Genomic DNA, 19667 nt, shown 5'->3' with positions numbered 1-19667 from the left:
CAAACAAACAAGAAACTGTAATCCATAATCAAGAGAAAGGGCAATAAATAGGGACTGACCCTAAGAAGAACTAAGACACTGGAAGTAGCACACAACCATTTCTAAAATGGCTATAACTATGTTAAAGAACAAATGGGAAACTATGTTTCCAGTGAGAATGAAAAAATGTGAGCAAAGAAACAGAAACTATAAAAAGAAAAAAACAGAAATTCTATATTTAGAACTTTTAAAAATTCATTGAAAGAACAGAAGGGCAGACTGGAGATGCCTATAAATGTACAGATAAAGTAAAGTAAAGTAAAATGTACAGATATGTTTTATTAACATATACAATCCGAAGGGCAGAGAAAAAGATTGAAAAAATAAACAGCTTCAAAAACCTATGAAGCAATAGCAAAAGACATATATATATATAATATACAACATACATATAGAGTCCCAAGAAAAAGGAAAAAAAAAAAGAGGGAAAAAGAGTAAAACTATTGGAAGAAATAATGGCAATAAGTTTCCAAATTTGATGAAAAATACACATTTACAAATTCAAGAAGGCCAGAAGACACTAAGAAAATAAATGCAAAGAAACTCACACTACGCACATCAAAGTCAAACTACAATTTAAAAGAAAGAGAAAAAGAGGGAGAAAGAAAATGTTAAAAAGCATCTATAGAAAAATGACACATTACATACAATGTAGTAACAATAAAAATTATGATCAGCTTCTCATCAGAAACAATGAAGTCCAGGAAAAAACTGAACATTTTTTAAAATTATTTATTTATTTATTTGACAGACAGAAATCACAAGTAGGCAGAGAGGCAGGCAGAGAGAGGGGAGGAAGCAGGCTCCCTGCTGAGCAGAGAGCCCCATGCGGGGCTCGATCCCAGGACCCTAAGATCATGACCTGAGCTGAAGGTAGAGGCTTTAACCCACTGAGCCACCCAGGGGCCCCAAAAAACTGAACATTCTTAAAGTGCTGAAAGAAAAAGAATTTCAACCTAGAATTCTGTATCTGGTGTAAATATACTGCAAAAATAAAAGTTAACTTGGGACACCTGGGTGGCTCAGTTGGTTAGGCCATTGCCTTTGGCTCAGGTCACGATCCCAGAGTCCTGGGATCAAGTTCCGCATCGGGCTCCTTGCCCAGCAGGGAGCCTGCTTCTCTCTCCTCTGCCTGCCACTCTATCTGCTTGTGCACTCTCTCATGCTCTCTCTCTCTCTGACAAATAAAAAAACAAATAAAATCTTTAAAAAAGTAAAATAAAATAAAAGCTAACTAAGACATTTTCGGATGAAAACCGAGAGAACCTGGTGCCAGCCGACCTATACTACAAGGAATGGTAAAGTGATTCCTATAGGCTGAATGGAAATACAACACTTAATATAAACTGAAATCTTCAAGACAGACTAAGTAACAGAAAGTAAATAAGTGGGTAAACAAAATGACTTTTTTCTTAATTTCTGTCCAATATTTATGGCTTCTAAAAATTCTATCATGGAACTAGAGGATATTATGCTAAGTGAAATAAGTCAATCAGAGAAAGACTATTATATGCTCTCACTCATATGTGGAATTTAATAAAACAGAGGGTCATAGGGGAAGAGAGGAAAAAATAAAACAAAACAAACAAGAAAGGGAGACAAACCATAAGAGACTCTTAATCACAGGAAATAAACTGAGGGTTGCTGGAGGGGAGGGGGGCAGAGGGATGGGGTAACTGGGTGATGGACATTGAGGAGGGCAGGTGACACAATAAGCACTGGGTATTACATAAGACTGATGAAAGACAGACCTGTACCTCTGAAACTAATAATACATTATATGTTAATTAATAAATTAGAATAACAAATAAGTATTTAAAATAGCCCCAAAACCCAAATTCTATCACTATGTCATACAATTTATGATGTGACAACTATAAAAAGAATACAGAATGGCAAATAAACCTACAGATTTCAAAGATACTTAGATTTTTACATGAAGTTGTACAAGAAATTTAAAACACACAAGAGTTCTATAGAGTAGGAACAGTATGGAAAAAACTAGATTTGCTACTCAGATTTCATTTCCTACATTTTCCATACCAATCCTTAAATAGTTTATATGAAATATGAACATTATTTTATATACACAAGAAATCCTAAATTTTATATATATATTAAAAACTTAGGACTATTATATATATTTTTATATATTATTATATTATAATTATATATATATATATATACACACATATATATATATACTGATGCAGAAAACTCAAGTGCTTTGAAATACAGCTTTTCAGTTTTGGAAATACTTGTCAGAGGTGGCAAAATATTAAATAGCAGTAAGTGCTAAAAATAAAGACATAAAATAAGTATCCTACCCTAGATTAGTGTAGTGAAGAAGGCTGATAGGCAAACAATAATGACCCAGTGTGTTATAACAGCACTAATAGCTCTCTGAAAAGACCAAAACAACATTTTAAAATGTGTATTTTGAAACAGTACTTTAAACTTTTTACTTAAACACATACCATGTGTCATGTGCCAGGCATTGTTCTAAGTGTTTTATGTATATTAACTTATAATGTTATAAGGTTTGTGCTATTATCCCTATTTTATAGATGAGGAAGGCAACAGAAATTAGGCAACAGAAATTAACTTAGGGTGTGAACTTAAGTTCTTAACTTAAGTAACTTAATCAAGGTTACACAGGTAGTAAATTACAAAACCAGGATCTGAATCAGGTAAGGCTTCAGTCTGTGCTTGTAACCACTACATGATGCTGCCTTTAGTTTGATTCTTCCCTTAGCACCATTCCAAGTGAGATCATTATTCTAAAATTCTTTATGAATGATATTTATAAAATCATGGTACTTATATTCAGTAAATTTTTTTCACTACAATGTTCTCACAACTTCTCTACTCCCCCAATAAAATGATGATGGAACAGCCAAGTAACCTATATTATAGCTGCATTATTTTTGTTTGATTTTATAAATATTTTACCTATAGGTAAATGTATGTACAACATACACTCAAAAATACACACAAATAAGTCTGGAGCTGAATGAATTTTTACAAAGTAAACCTCCCATGTAATCACCATTCAGATCCAGAAATAGAACACTTACCAGTACCCCAGAAACACTCCCCTTCATGCACTTTCCAGGCACACCACCTTCCCTCACACCAAAGGAACCACTATCCTGTTATCATTATAGAGTAATTTTGACTGTTTCAGTACTTTACATAAATGAACTCGGATAAAATGCATTCTTCTGTGTTAGCCCTCTTTTGCTCAAATACTGTATTTGTAAGATTTATCTTTTTTGATACATCTTGTTAACATTCATTCATTTCCATGGCTTAATTCCACTGTGTGAGTATGACACAGTTTCTTTATCCACTGTATTGTTGATAGACAACAGTGTTATTTAGTTTTTGGTGCATGCAGGGACATTCCTGAACTTGTTTTCTCAAGAATGTATCACGTTTTTCTGACAGCTATATAACTAGAGTGGAAGTTCCAGGCTCTGCATATGTTCAACTTTAGTAGATATTGGTAGATAAGTTTTCCAACATGTTTACCACTAACAGTGCTATATGGACTTATTCCACATCCTTCCCACACTTGTTGCTGGGAATGAGAAACACTCTACTGGTAATCTCTTAACCATTTTAGTTTGAATTTCACTGGTTACATATGGGTTTGAGTTTCTATCCAAATGGATAATAGATACATGAATATTGTTTTCTATGCTCATTTTCCTATTGGGTTACTATTGTTTTCTCATCGATATATAAGAATTATTTATATATTCTGAAATCAAAGATGTATGTATTAAATATTTTCTTCTGCTTTATAACTTGCCTTTCATTCTCTTAGTGGAGTCTTTCAAAGAAAATAAGTTTTATATTTTAGTATTATCTAACTGATTCATTTTTTTCTTCCGTTATTAAAGTTAACACTTTTTGTTCTCTACTTTTTGTTTTTTTTTTTTTTTTTTTTTGACAACCTCAAATTCAGAAAAACATTCTGCATATTCTCCTAGCAATTTTACAGTTTTAGCCTCTACATTTAGGTCTACAGTCTATCTGGAATTGATCTCTGTAGCTGACATGAAGTAACATCAAAATTAATTTTTTCCAAGATGATAGTTTAAATGGATCTACAGCAATCTTTATTTCTTGTGCACGCGCACGCTTGTATTTAAATGGAGAAAAGAAGAAATACTCTAGTAGTCACTACCCATTCAGATCAAAAAACAATTTAAAAAATAATAATTAAACATGGGCACCTGGGTGGCTCAGTGGGTTAAAGCCTCTGCCTGTGGCTCAGGTCATGATCCCAGGGTCCTGGGATCGAGCCCCGCATTGGGCTCTCTGCTCAGCAGGGAGTCTGCTTCCCTCTCTCTCTGCCTTCCTCTCTGCCTACTTGCGATTTCTCTCTCTGTCAAATAAATAAATAAAATCTTTAAAAATAAATAAATAAATAAATAAAATAATAGTTAAATACTGACAATGAATCAGAATAAACAATAAACTGGTTTTAACATCGATGTGAAGCAAGTTATTTAAAAAGTTCAAAGTATAATGTTTGCTCAAAAGGTTATTTCCCACTCATTTCATCAGAACTTGAGTACCGACAAAGCATTTAGCAACTAGCTTCAAAAGATTACTTTGATATCACAAAGAAATTTTAAAGAGCCAGTGGGTAATATATAAACTCTGTTCAAAATTAAATATATGTTTATAATAATGCAGAATTCAACATGTAAAAAGCTGGTATCAGACCCCATCCAAAGGAATGCTTAATTGAAAGTGAAAAAAAGCACTCATTTTGTCACATAATTTTAAGTTACACAGCAAGGGTTGAATGGGTGTCACTCCTCATGTTAACTTCAAATTATACAACAAAAATTCTATCTAAAATTGTCAAATCAGTCTTTACATAAACATTAACAAAACAAAAATGACAGAGAAAGGAAAAAACATGAAGAACACATGTGTTTTAATCAAACCAGTAACTTTGGGGTTTTTTAAAAGATTTTATTTATTTATTTGAAGAGAGAGAGATCACAAGTAGGCAGAGAGGCAGGCAGAGAGAGGGGGAAGCAGGCTCCCCACTGAGCAAAGAGCCTGACGCTGGCTCGGTCCCAGGACCCTGAGACCATGACCTGAGCTGAAGGCAGAGGCTGACCCACCCAGGCACCCCTGCCAGTTTCTTTACATTAAAAAAAAAAAAAAAATCACAAGTGCTAAAAATCAAACAGAAATGGTGTGTTTGAAGTACTATATCATAATACCTTTTTCATAAATCTAAAGAAATTGAAATGAGGGGTGCCTGGGTGGCTCAGTGGTTAAGCCTCTGCCTTCGGCTCAGGTCATGATCTCAGGGTCCTGGGATAGAGCCCCACATCAGGCTCTCTGCTCAGCAGGAAGCCTGCTCCCCGCCCCCTCTCTCCCTCCCTCTATGCCTACTTGTGATCTCTATCAAATAAATAAATAAAATCTTTTAAAAAAAAAAAAAGGAAATTGAAGTGAAAGAGAGTATGGGGCTCATAGCTAAAACAATGACAGTCATTCAACATAAAATCTTCTTCATTTCAACTGAGGTAAAGTACAAATTCTGGAAAGCTGGTTGTTAACAGATATGCCATTGTATGTTAGTAATGTCCTACCAAAAGACCAATCTGGAACTATTAGGTTTTAATGCTGGGTCTTTATATGTTAAATATACAATTAATTTGGGTCTCCATAAAATATATTAGACCCTTGATATTCATGACAGAATCATATTCAGACCTTTGTGAATCCCTTAATTCACAAATAAATTATCCATAAAATAAAAAAGTAACCACCTTCAAGATACTTGAATTAATAGATATAGAGTTGGTGTTACTGCCATGTGTAAAATTTAAAATTACATTCTACCATTAAGACAAACACAATATATTTTCACATCTGAATGCACAGTATTTTGGACTCTGAAGAAGTTATCTTGTGAGGCAGAATATTTGATTTAAGATTTGCTCCACTATCAGGGTGCTGGGGTGGCTCAGTTGATTAAGCATCTGCCTTCAGCTCAGGTCATGATCTCAGGGTCCTGGGATTGAGCCCTGCTCCTGCTCAGCAAGGAGCCTGCTTCTCCATCTTCCTCTGCCCCACCCCCACTCAAATAAATAAAATCTTTAAGAAAAAAGAAAAACTGTTTCTTTAAAAAAAAGAGAGAGACTATGCTCCATTATCTACAATTCTGCACAAAACATATGGTTCAAAAAGTCATGTCAGAATATAAACCTTTCAACTGTACTTATTCTTGCATCTAATGCCCTGGGATTTGAAAAACAGTAAAGGAAGCCTGACTCAATAATCATAAAGCCTAGCATGTTGCCAAGCATTCCAAAAATCTCATAAAATATCATGAAGTAAAAATGAAAACTTTGAAGTCAAAGAAGTAAATTAACTGAAAAGAAACATTTTAAGAAAAGTTAAAGGAATAAGAGGTTTTTAATTTAAGAAATAGCCAGGTAATAACTTGCTTATTACATTACTGTAAAATAATTTAGATTTACATTCAAAACTATAAACAAGCATTTAACACTTGTAAGACTGTACTGAGTATTGCAGGACACAAAGACTTGGTATTACAGCTTCTGTTCTTAAGAAACTTACAACCTAAAAGAAGGAAGGAAGGAAGGCAGGAAGACAAGGAAGGCAGGAAAAAAGAAAAAAAGAAAGAAGAGAAAAGAAAAGAAGAGAAGAGAAGAAAAAAGGAAAGGAGAGGAAGGAAGGAGGGATAAAATTAATTTACAACTTAGTTTACTCAAAGCTACAAAGACACTTGATTGATGAATATATGGGTAAGAAACATGCAACTTTTGCCAGAAATATGGTAAGAGGAAAGCCAGGTACCTATATCAATTATTGAAACAAGTGACTCTCGAATGGATCTTTAATCACGACTGAAGATGAGTTTGAGAATTTTAAGGAATGGTTCATATTGTAAATAAAAAGTGAGATCAACTCTCCACCTCCCGTCAGGACAGAATTAACAATATTGTAGAAGATACAGAACCAGGGGAAGCATTCAAGACCAAAGAAATCACTATGTGGAAAGAAAATCCTGTGAACATAAATATCCAAGAAGGAGGTGAACATCAGGTTTTACTGTGACTAAAGACAAAGCACTCTTACTCGGTGGCTGTGCACAGAGGCAGCAAGATAGTAGTAGGCATGACCTCCATCCTCAGAGTGAGTTCCGTAATAACTGCTAAGCAATTTAAAAATCTTTTTATAATCAGACAAACTTTAATGAAAAATTATGTCACTGAAAATAGGAAGTACATAAACCCCAACAAATTCTCTCTATTTAAAGCACTAACTTTTGCTTTGTAAGCACCAATTAATATTTAATACCTTTAAAGTCCATGAATAATGACACTTTCCAAAAATTTTAGTTTGTAGAAAAATGTAGCATTAGCTTTGACAATACGTACTGCCTTCTGCTGTTTAAACCCAGGAGGACTCAATTCATCTATAGCTAGAAGGAGTAAGAATGGCAAATTAATAAACCTAAGGATTTATAACCTGACAAATTGTAAATATGTTCAGAAGATAAGACTGTTCAGGAAAAAACTTCTGATTTTTCCCAAAGATCTGTAACAGTTTGTAATAACTGCTTTTAATTTAACGGCTGGAGTGCTCGCTTCGACAGCATATCATATACTAATTTAATGGCTGGGTTTGAAATGTTAACGCTACCCTCCCCAAAATATACACACTCAGACACATTTGCTTAATAAAAATTTCTTACCTGTTCAACATCTTTGGATCGGAAATAAGGGAATCCCCATAAATTTTCACTGACAACCCTTGGTTGCCAGCACCTAAGAATTCCCCTTTTTTCCCAGTTCTGTTTTAGATCTTTCTTAGGATATTTTATTCATGTTTTCTATACAGTTATACAGAACAAATGGTCTGTAATTTGTCCAGTCTTCTACAATGCCAGAATAAAAAGTCTTTATGAAGAATTTCAAAAATTGTCCTCAGTCCACTATTATTAATACAAAAGCGTGAATTAATACGGCCTAATCAGTGTTTTCTTGTAACTCATCCTTTCTAGTCATTCTCTCTTTTAAGAATATCACACCTCCTTTTGCGTCTGCAATGTGCCCTTCAGTAGAAAAATAGGAATTTCTCTCACAGGGTAATTTTTTACAATATGACTAACTCTGCTGTGCTAGTGTATAGCAGATAGAAGGCTACTATAAAGTGCTCTCAGAGTTTGGAGAGAAAAAAAGATCAATGCAATAGATGAATACAGTTATCTACAGAAGCACAATACAATAGAAACAGCACAAGAACAAAGCTTAAAAACACTTGGGTTTTAATCCCAGTTTCCTGCTGAGCAAGTGACCTCAAATAAGCTATCTAACCTCTCTCATCCTCAATCTCTTAATTCTTTTTAAGAAAATACCACTACCCATCTTAAAGTTATTTTAAGATAATTCAGCAGGCACTCAATTAAATAATAGCTATTATTACCTTAAAGAATGATTAAATGTTTTCTGATAAAAAACCAGAGAAATCCCTTAGGAGGCTAGACTAAATTTACAGAAAGCTATGATCCAGTTCAGTCCGGTTTATTATCCTGTCTATGACAAGGTAATGGTACTTCTGGAAGCACTAAAATGGGAACTGAATATTATTTAATTATTGGTATTAGTTATTAAATAGTTTATGTAGTACATATTTAATCCTAGAGCATTTAAATCCCATTTCTGTATTTGGAGAATTGCCTTCTAGGTGAGTCTTAGTGAGAAGCCAAGGCTACCTTCCACTAAAGCAAACGTGCCCAAAATCTGCATTACGGGTTTCCCTTGTAGGCTCTGCCAGTCAGATGCACCCCATTCCCTTTCCTTTTTTCCCCACTGGACCTGATTCAGGAGATAATGCAAAGAAATGAAGGCTTTAAGGAACTAATTCTGGTTAGAATGGCAGGAGCAGCAATCTTCCAAAGTCAGAAGTCAAACAAATACATTATCTGGTTCTATTACAACCTGGATAAAAAGCTCTCTTAAGGCCACTGAATCCCCTTTACTCTGAACCTATGCTTTCCAAACAATAAATTTTACATTTTATATTCTATATATCTTAGTATCATGAAGGCCTCTATTTACATGGAAAATGGAATAATCTAAACATTAATGAATACACCAGGGTTCTAATGTTTTTCCTGACTATATCATGAGTGTGGCACATGTGTCAGACCTCCACATCCTGATCCGCTCTGTGAAAACTGATAAATCAAGCGCCAGAACACCTGCAATAAGAACGAGCTTCTGAATCCAGGGCACTAGTAAAATACAATTACTTGTGATATTTTCTGTGACTGATCATTCATTTCACACACACAGACTTCCAACACAAACCACTAACTAGCCTACAGTGCTCCACACAAGTCAGAAGTTTTCTAATGCTTTCAGTGGAACCATGCACAAGTGACAATTTATCCCCTCTAATAAAATAAAGATGCCATATTTTCTAGGTCCAAAGAGAGAAAGAAATGAAGACGGTGTCTGAGAGGAAAGGAAGTTGATTTTCTAAGTTCAGAAGATTTACTTTTCCCCCCAGGAGATTTTGCAAAGCCAGTTTCCACACAGATAAGTTTCTACCATATTAGACACTATTCCATTTAAAACACAAAACACTCAACATTTAGAACACTGGTAAATTTAATTTTAACCAGAAATTCCTTCTACCTGATTTACACAATTTCTCAACTAAGCCTCCACCAACATGCTGCCCAGTCCACATTTAAAGACAGGAATGAGAATACAGATATTTATTTCTCCTATTAAAAACAAATGTCAAATGTACATTTCATACCTTGATTAAAATTAGTTCCTAATTACTACTCCTGAGGTTTTGTTTCAGGTACAAAGTATGTTTATGTCAGAAAACGGAAATGATTATGTTGCAAAGAAAGAGAATTTCTCCAAAGGAATAAAAGTTTTTCTGCTGATATTTCAATATATCAACATACCAAAACTATTAACCTAACCATATTAACGCCCAATAGATATTAATAAATCAAAGCACAATACTGGAACAGATTTGAAATATATCTGATCCAAGTTTCTATCTACTCTCAATTTTTAATTTATAGAGCTAGCATTCAAATCTTACGCATTTGTACTCACTGCCCTTTCAAAAGTTAGTATCAAAATTCAATATACAAACCACCCAAAACACCAACTTTGGCAGGGTCAGTTCTTAAAATCAATTAAGAACTTACTTTACAATTCTGTCTGTATCTGGAACAATAACAATACAAATATTCTTCAGAATTCTTATCTACACATTACCAAAAATATTTCAAAAATGTCAAAGTTACCACACAAATGATTGCTCTTTCTTCATTATTTCTTCCCTAATGTATCTCAGAAAGCTAATTTTAAAAATACTATTTATGGGGCACCTGGATGGCTCAACCAGTTAAGGGTCTGTCTTAGGCTCAGGTCATGATCCCAGGAGCCTGGAATCAAGCCGGGAGGGCTCCCTGCTCAGTGGAGAGCCTGCTTCTCCCTCTCCCTCTGCCACCCCCCAATCCCCCCACCCCACCGGCTTGTGCTCTCTGGCTCTATCTCTCTGTCAAATAAATGAATAAAATCTTTTAAAAAATTAAAATACTATTTATATTCACAAAGACCTAAAATTGTTTACCATCCATAATAACCCACACCCAAAAATAAATTCCCAGTCCTAAAAATGGAGTTACTTCGAACAAGTCAATGGCATGAGATCGGGTGGGAGGACGATGATAGGCGTTTTTGGATCCTGATTCAAACTACCTATAAAATGGCATATTTTAGATATCAGGAGAAATGTAGACTGGATAATCAGATATAAAATTTTTCTTATTTTGAGGAGTATGATAATGACATTATTATGATTAGCTGATATTAGGTCCTTATATTTTTAAAGGAGACATATGTAAATATTTAAGTGACATGACAATGCCAGAATTTAAAATTCCACAGACAAAAGAAGCAATTATGTCAAAATGTTGATAACTTTAAATGGAGGGAGGAGTCATTATATTACCCTCTTTATTTTTACTTATGTCTATTTAACATAATTATGTTTGCTATTTATGTTTAAAGTTTTTTATAGAAAGAAAGAGGGGGGAAAAAAGAACAAAAGAATAAAGCAACCAGTTACCTTTTCCCAGTTAACTCAACTTGGCCTTTCTTATTGAAGAAGAACTTGGAATCATTATATCCCCATCCGTTCCATTTCATAACTTCTTGCCTAGTAATAATAAAAAAAATGTTAGACCTATGCTAAACATCTCATAACTGAACAAAATATCATTGATATTAACTTTCACAATCATTTAAAAGACCTTATTCCACTAATACTACATTGATTTAAATAGTATATCAAAATGTCTATGTGTTAATATTTTTAAATACAGAATCACTCTGATGAGCAGCATCTGTTTCCCAAAGGTCAATAACTAAATTTAATGCATTCAAAGGAAAAAAAAAAAAGGAATAAAAGAAAAATACAGAGTATGCATCAATTTGTATACCTTATTAGTTTACATTATAGGATGGCCTAAAAAATTTTGCAATTAAAACTTGAATAAGAAGCAAATTTTTGCCTATATTAGAAAAATCACAATTATTTATCTGCTATGATGAAGAAGACCAATTTAGAGAGTCAGTTCACTAGTAATGACACTCTTAGCAGAGACTTAATAAAATAGATTTAAAAATCTGAGAGCTGGGTTTACAAAGATTCTGAATCCTCCAACTTCCATGTCACTACCAATATCTATTTTGACCTACATATTAGCATAACAGTTAATGACTACGCCAGTTTTTATTATTCCAAAACGATATGGTACTTTGAATTACCAAAATGCTAGTATTTCATTGTCTTAAATATCATTTTTGGGGCACATGGGTAGTTCAGTCCTTAAGCGTCTGCCTTCAGCTCAGGTTATGATGCCAGGGTTCTGGGATCAAGCCCTACATCGGGCTCCCTGCTCCTTCGCATTCTCCCACTACCCCTGCTTGCGTTCCCTCTCTCGCTGTGTCTCTCTGTCAAATAAATTTAAAAAAAAAATCATTTTCATCAAAATCAAGGACTCGATGGGGTGCCTGGGTGGCTCAGTAGGTTAAGCATCTGCCTTTAGTCCAGGTCATCATCACAGGGTCCTGGGACTGAGTCCCGTATCAGACTGCTTGCTCAGCAGGCCCTGCTTGTGCTCTCTCTCTGAGAAATAAATAAAATTAAAAAAAAAAAAAAAAGACTCATTAAATTTTTTTAGGAGATTTTATTTATTTATTTGAGAGAGAGAGAATGAGAGAAAGAGAGAGAGCATGAGAAGGGGGAGAGTCAGAGGGAGAAACAGACTCCCTGCTGACCACGGAGCCAATGCAGGACTCAGTCCCAAAATTGAGGATCATGACCTGAGCCGAAAGCAATCATTTAACCAACTGAGCCACCCAGGTGCCCCTAGACTCATTAAATTTCTGACATTACATAAGAAAAGATAGGTCTAAGCCTGTGCAGAACACAATAAGCAAACACACTGAAGTATTCTATCAGCATTTATTACATGTTTTAGCATGGTATCCTAGTATATCTGGGCAATAAATCTTACTGCAAATTCAATTATGCAGTCTATGATGAAAATACTTAAAGAAAACTCTTCTCTATACAGAAAGTTATTTGCTGCATTAAAATTTCAAAATATATCACAAGAAAAAATCTGCAAATATGTGTGGTAACGGATGTTAACTAGACTTACTGTGGATCTTTTCACAATATATACAAATTTTGAATCATTATGTTGTACACCTGAAATTAGTTACATGTCAATTACATCTCAATCTTTAAAAATGTCAAAATAAACAAAGATGTACTCATTAGAAAGCATTCTAATTCTCCATAATTCCCAAGGAAGAAAAATATGTCAACTGACAAGTAAATGTTTTATTACAATCCTAATTCTTCATCCAAATCAAAGACTTTTCAAACACCCAAGGAGAATATTAACATAGCACAACTGAACCAAGTACCGTCATTAACTAGTCTCTACCTATACATAAAATTAAGAAAAAGAAAACTAGGCATGCTCTCTTTAAAACTACAGTTTGGGGGACCTGGGTGGCTGAGTGGGTTAAGCCTCTGCCTTCCGCTCAGGTCATGATCTCAGGGTCCTGGGATCAAGTTCCTCATTAAACTCTCTGCTCAGCAGGGAGCCTCCTTCCCCCTCTCTCTCTGCCTGCCTCTCTGCCTACTTGTGATCTTTCTCTGTGTGTCAAATAAATAAATAAAATCTTTAAAAATTAAAAAAAAAAAAAACCACAGTTTGCTATCAATAAAAACACCAGTCCCTAAACAAAAACAAACTATTCAAAATATCTCAAAAGTATCAATCCAGATATTGGATTTGTAGATGAGCTTGTTAATGAACTATCACCCAATGTTTTCTTCTGATTTCACATTCCTACCTCATTGTAGAGGAGGTTCTGGAAGAGAGCTTTTGGAAAAACCTCGTGGCTAATGTCACCACTGACTTCCCATTTTCTTAAGATTACATTTTCTAAAAACCAACTGAAGTTATTATCTGTTTCCCATTTTTCATAATTATAGTCTTTTTACTTTCATGAAGTATAATTTACTTAATACTTTGTATTTCCAGAGTAACTTACAGGAGGATGACATGTACATTTTAATTAACATTTTTACTTAATGTTTTATAATATGGCATAAATTGTTTATTTATGAAATGCATTTTATTAGTGAATTTAAACATTTGTCATTTAGTCTGTACTCTATAAAATAAGAGTTTGGTGTAACACAAAATAAATTAAAAAATACCAACATAGTCATTTTGCTTTGATATTATAATCACTTGGCACTGGGAAATTATTTCAGTACAGATGTTGAATTTGGCATGTTTACATAGCTTAACAATGAAAATCATTTTCCTTAAAATTATGTTTAGAATTTTAAAAAATTATTCCCATATGGCCTCAAAGTAAAAAGTGAAAACCTGATTACATGTGTTCACTCTTAGCACTGCACAAGATAAATGAATCAAGGGAAGCAGGAAATATCTGCTGCTGTGCACACAAAAATAAAGAGATTTACATTCTGCAGAATCACTAGTCTTAAATTTTCAGTTGGGTAATAGCCTAAAGAATTCCCAAGTTTTCAACTATAAGCTAAAGGTATTTTTTTCTCTCTTTTCATCTCAACTAGGAAATTCTGCCTAGGATACTTATACCATTACAATTTATATATCATTACCATATTCAAACCAACTTTTGGAGCCTTCCCAAAAGATGAAATGTAGGCATTTGTAATCCATTTGTGCAACCCCAACAGTATTATGTTGTTGAAAATAGTATATATTTAAAATCTAGGTTACCCTAAAATCAATCTGATATCTTCAAGTACCCCACATATTATATAAAAAAGTAGGCAAATTTCCTAGGTTTCTGATATTAAACTTTTGTATACAAGTATCCCCTCAAACTACTAATATATTTCATGACAGTTAAAACAGCTATGTCATTGATTATACATTAAACTTTCAAAACAATTTCTTATACAGAAGAAAATAATGAGTAACCTGAAGTAACCTGAAGAGCATTACAGCATTAACATTTTCAAAGTTAATAGTAAAACTTATTGGAAGGGGAGGTGAACCATGAGAGACTATGGACTCTGAAAAACAATCTGAGGGGTTTGAAGTGGCGGGGGGGGTGGGAGGTTGGGGTACCAGGTGGTGGGTATTATAGAGGGCACGGCTTGCATGGAGCACTGGGTGTGGTGAAAAAAATAATGAATACTGTTTTTCTGAAAATAAATAAATTGGAAAAAAAAAGTTAATAGTAAAACTTAACAGCCATAGAATTCTAAAGCTAAAAGTATCTTCAGAAATCACCCAGTTCAACTGCTCAGTTTTCAGATGAAGAACTTATGCCCAGAGAAGCACTCATGATTACACACACAGCTAAGCTAGTTGTGAGCATCAGAAAGTGAACCCCCAGTCTTGTGATATCCAAAACCCACTAAGTCATGCCCTCAAGTAACCAAAAGGATTTAAAGGAACTCTTCTTTCATCACATCAATATTTCTCAAAGCACTATTCCAAGTTATTATTATAGTCATTCTTCTGCACTTGACATTTAAAAATCAAGGACTATGGTTGTGTCAGTAAGTCAAATGCCCTTACTTCCTTTATCTGTAGTATAACGAATTCCGGCATTCAGAATAATGATCCCAAAGCACGGCAAGCACTAAAATGAAGAATGATCAAAGAATCATCAACATTCCATAAGATTCAAATAAAATGATTCAATTTTCTACTAATCCCAGAGATCAATTAACCAAACTGATCCCTCAGACTTTTCCAATTCTCAGAGCTAACTACACCAAATTTAATGTCTTAAAAATATAAGGTCCCTCCTCCTGCCAAGAAAAAAGAAAAGTTGGGTTGATTTTACTACATGAAAAATGAAAAAAAAAAAAATGTTTTACACATTTACTTAACTAACCATAGTACCAAATGGTGAAGAAGCACTTTGTATTATTAGCTGGCGTTAACAAAAGAAGAGATTTAACATAGCATCATGTATACACAAGGTGGCAGTATTCTTCCATGATATACATATTCAGTACTCTGTATTTTCCCCATGCGCTGTCTGCACAATCTTTACTGAAATATTTAGATTTAACATCATTATTATTATGAAACCCAGAGATCCTTTCTTAAAAATGGGAGATACTCACTTTTAAATCTCTGCATATACATAGTCAGACTACTCCTCTAATAAATTGCAAGCATCCTGATACAAAGGCATAGCTTCTACCATTACTATTTCTAATCATTTTTTCATGAGAAAATATAAAAAAGGAAAATATGCTTTAACCTAATTTTATTTTGACTTTGCAATAAAAAATTAAGTTAAGTGATAACTAAAAACAATTTTTTTCCAAAATAATTCCAATAACCAAAATTCTAATAAAAGATTCTTCACTAAGTACTTAGTTCAGATGAAAACCACATTTTTATCTATCTTTTCCAGCTTAAACAATAAGAAAAAGATATTATGTTCTCAGAGATTTTAGAAAATAAAAACCAAAGTACAAAACTTAAGCCTCAATCCTGGATTTCTTTTTTTTTTTTTTTTTTAAGATTTATTTATTTGAGAGAGAGAGAGTTCAAATGTACATTCAAGTGGAAGGAGGGGCAGAGAACAAGGGACTGAGAGAATTTCCAGCAGACTCCCCACCCAGCATGGAATCTCCTGCAGGGCTGGGTCTCACAACCCTGAGATCACTATGTGAGTCAAAACCAAGTTTAATGCTGGATTTCTAACAAACCATGCTCAGTATCAGATAAACTCGTATTAATCCCATATGTAGTACAATATGTATAAAAGTAAAAAATCCTTATACCTCAAGACCCAGAAAACCTAAAGGAAATTATGAAAGTGAAGTAAAGAAGTTTTGAGAAACATATCAAGATTTGATCAATGAAACAAATATATCTCTGCAAAGACCATCTACAGAAAATTCCTACAACTGAAATAATAATCCCACTAACTTCTTTTATTTGAAAAAAAAAAAAAAAACTGAAGCTGAGTTACCATTAGAAATATAAGGGGTTAATGAGGGGAGAAAACTATTCTAAACTTAATTTAAAATGTATATACTTTAAAAATAATTATCATATCTAGTCTACAGGTCCTACAAAAATTTTTTTTTTAAAGATTTTATTTACTTGTTTTGTCAGAGAGAGAGAGAGAGAAAGAGTGTGATCGAGTAAGCACAAGCAGGGGGAGTGGCAGGCAGAGGGAGAAGCAGGCACTCTGCTGAGCAAGAAGGCTGACAAAGGACTTGATCACAGGGCTATGGGACCATGACCTGAGTCAAAGACAGATGCTTAACCAACTCAGCCACCCAGGCATCCCTGCAAAATTATTTCTAAAAACTCTAGTAGCAAAACTATATAAAACTATTTACAATGCTTACTTCCTCAATCTAACAGTGCCAACTAATCTCCTTTTGCTAACCTAAGCAGCTTAGTTAAAAGTACAGTAATGTGTGTATACTATAAAAGAAAGTCCCTTTACAAAAAAAAAAAAAACCAGAAAAAAATTTAAAAAAAAAAAGATATGGAGGCAACTGGGTGGTTCAGTCGGTTAAGCTTCCAACTCTTGATCTCAGCTCAGGTCTTAATCTCAGGGTGAGATCAAGCCCAGGCACTACCCTGGGCTCCACAAAATAAACAAATAAAAAAAATAAAAGACATGGATAAATCATCATCACTTAACACTGCTACAAATACCATGATTCCAAGACAGTTAAAACATTTGATTTGGAATAAATAGATGTCATCAGCCTCTGACGGCTTGATACCATCAAACATCTGAATCACAGAATACTACTTCTTGCCCAGATATAAAACTCACCAAGTGACCTCTTCTAATTACACCTTATTTTCTACCAAGAAAAAGTGGCCAACTGAAATGGCCAGGAGGTTTGATAATTGTGTTTTATTTTTTTCACCATGAATTAGTCCACTGGCATTCTAATTAACTTTGGCCAGTAATGAGAATAGTTTACACAAGTCAGACTACCTAAATATGATGGACTCTGAGACCCTGGCAAGATCAGGTTGATGGGAAGTTCGACAAGATAGTATCTCTGCCCTCTAAACAGTGTACCTTCCCTTTGCAAAACCTGCACAAGATCATGCAACACTTCAAACTTTAACATGAGTTTCAATCTTCCCTCAAAATCCCCATTATAAGTTTTAAGTCCCTACCTGCCATAATAAATTTGGCCCTTCCATGTAGTAAATCATTAATCAGCTTTCTAATTTCTTCCAGTGTGATAGTATAAAATAGATTAAATATAAGATTTATGACAGAGAAAGTTGTTAGCAAGAACACGGAGAAGAGGAACCCAAATGCATTACTGGTCGACTACTCCACAGAGCAATCATGCGCTGTTTTCATAGGTAATGCCATTTCTATGACCCAGCTGTACAAATTCCTGGTATATATTCAGGAGGAATTCACATATAGTTCCATAAGGGACCAGCTTTGATATATTCCCATGGAGCATTATTTTTTAGTAACTAGAAGCATCACTAGAGGAATGGGTAAGTGTTAAGTAAATTTGGTGGAATAATATGGAGCAACCAAAAGCAGTGAGGAAGCCAGATATATATACAGAAACATGAAAAGATTTTTCAAACACTGGCAAACACATAAGGAGAAAACAATACGATCTATAGCATAATACTATTTTTTTTAAATTCATGGCATTTGTCTATAACAAATGTGAGGCCTTATTTTTAATTTTTATTTTCCTTCATCTCTGATTCCTAATCCTATCTGCCCCCTTCCATGGACATTCAGAATGTTCTTGAATATATGTGCATGTGTTTAAAGTAAAATATGTTACTTTGTATGTATATTTTTAATTTGACTAAGTAACATTATGTCATTACACACATGCAATGGACTGAAAAGTATGATTACCACAACTCTGCATCTCAAGCAAATATGCGGCTCAGCCCTTGAATCTCAATGCAGTTTCTCTCTGTTCTAAAAAAAACAATTCTTTCTTTCACACGTACATAGATAATCCATGATGATTTGTTATAAAAGCCACAATTGGATTTCTTAGCAATTCCCATAAATTTTTTTTTCAAATAACAGAATTCCATTCATAATGAATCAGTTTCAAATACTCAGCAAGTCAAATACATATTTGATATCCTACAGTCAACTTTTAGTTTACAAGAAACTGGTACTTCACTGAAGAAACTTTTTAAAACTTGAATTCAAGGGTCAATAATTGTGTCCCCAAGGTTGAAATCCTATTATACTTGCTATGAATCAATGAATGAAAGATAAAGGAATATACAGCTATAGGAGAAAAAAAATCTTATAAACAGAGGCACAAAGAAGCAACAAAAGAAGGGAAGACTAGGGCAAATAAGGCAAGGCCAGCTTTACCCCTTGGCAGAATAATCTGGTTATTCACTGCAGGCTCCTGGGATGTCTTCTTTTACCCCCCAAACTTTTCTTACACACACCAAATTCTACCAACTAGAAATTCATTATTGTTTGAAAAATCTCTTTGAAAACAGAAATACAGACCATTAGTCATTTATACCTGTAGTAGTATATATTCCAAATATTTGGTGCTAGGGCAGGCATGTTATATAAATATGTACTCACAGAAGCCTGGTATCTGCCATTCCAAATGCCTGGAAAGACATAGCTATCTTGTCCCTTACCTTCATGTCTAGGTCTATGTAGTGAGGAAACAGTTCTGATCAGTATCAGGGAGCTGTCTTGGCAAAAGACAAAGCAAGGATATACCCTTCCCTTGACCATCTGAGCTCTCTAATCCGTACATTTTTTTTTAAAGATTTTATTTATTTTTTTGACAGAGAGAGATCACAAGTAGGCAGAGAGTCAGGCAAAGAGAGAGTGGGAAGCAGGCTCCCTGCTGAGCAGAAAGCCTGATGCAGGGCTCTATCCCAGGACCCTGAGATCCTTCTAATCTGTACTTTAAATTTCATGTTTTATTCCCCCAACTATCCACTATAATCTAATCAATATGGCAAT

The 19667-nt window shown here is 34.2% G+C and overlaps 1 protein-coding gene across 1 annotated transcript in view; it reads right to left on the bottom strand.

Moving 5' to 3' along the window:
- Window positions 1-19667, bottom strand: part of AGPS (alkylglycerone phosphate synthase) — a 160773-nt gene that overhangs the window by 106285 nt on the left and 34821 nt on the right. Inside the window, exon 2 of the mRNA XM_044242402.1 lies at window positions 11212-11301. Coding sequence (XP_044098337.1) covers window positions 11212-11301 — 90 coding nt within the window. The remainder of the gene's footprint in view (window positions 1-11211; window positions 11302-19667) is intronic.

The sequence above is a fragment of the Neovison vison genome, chromosome 3 (assembly GCF_020171115.1).
Source record: "Neovison vison isolate M4711 chromosome 3, ASM_NN_V1, whole genome shotgun sequence".
NCBI lineage: Eukaryota > Metazoa > Chordata > Mammalia > Carnivora > Mustelidae > Neogale > Neogale vison.
The sequence above is the reverse complement of the archived record's forward strand: the minus strand, read 5'-3'. Positions and strand labels throughout refer to the sequence as shown.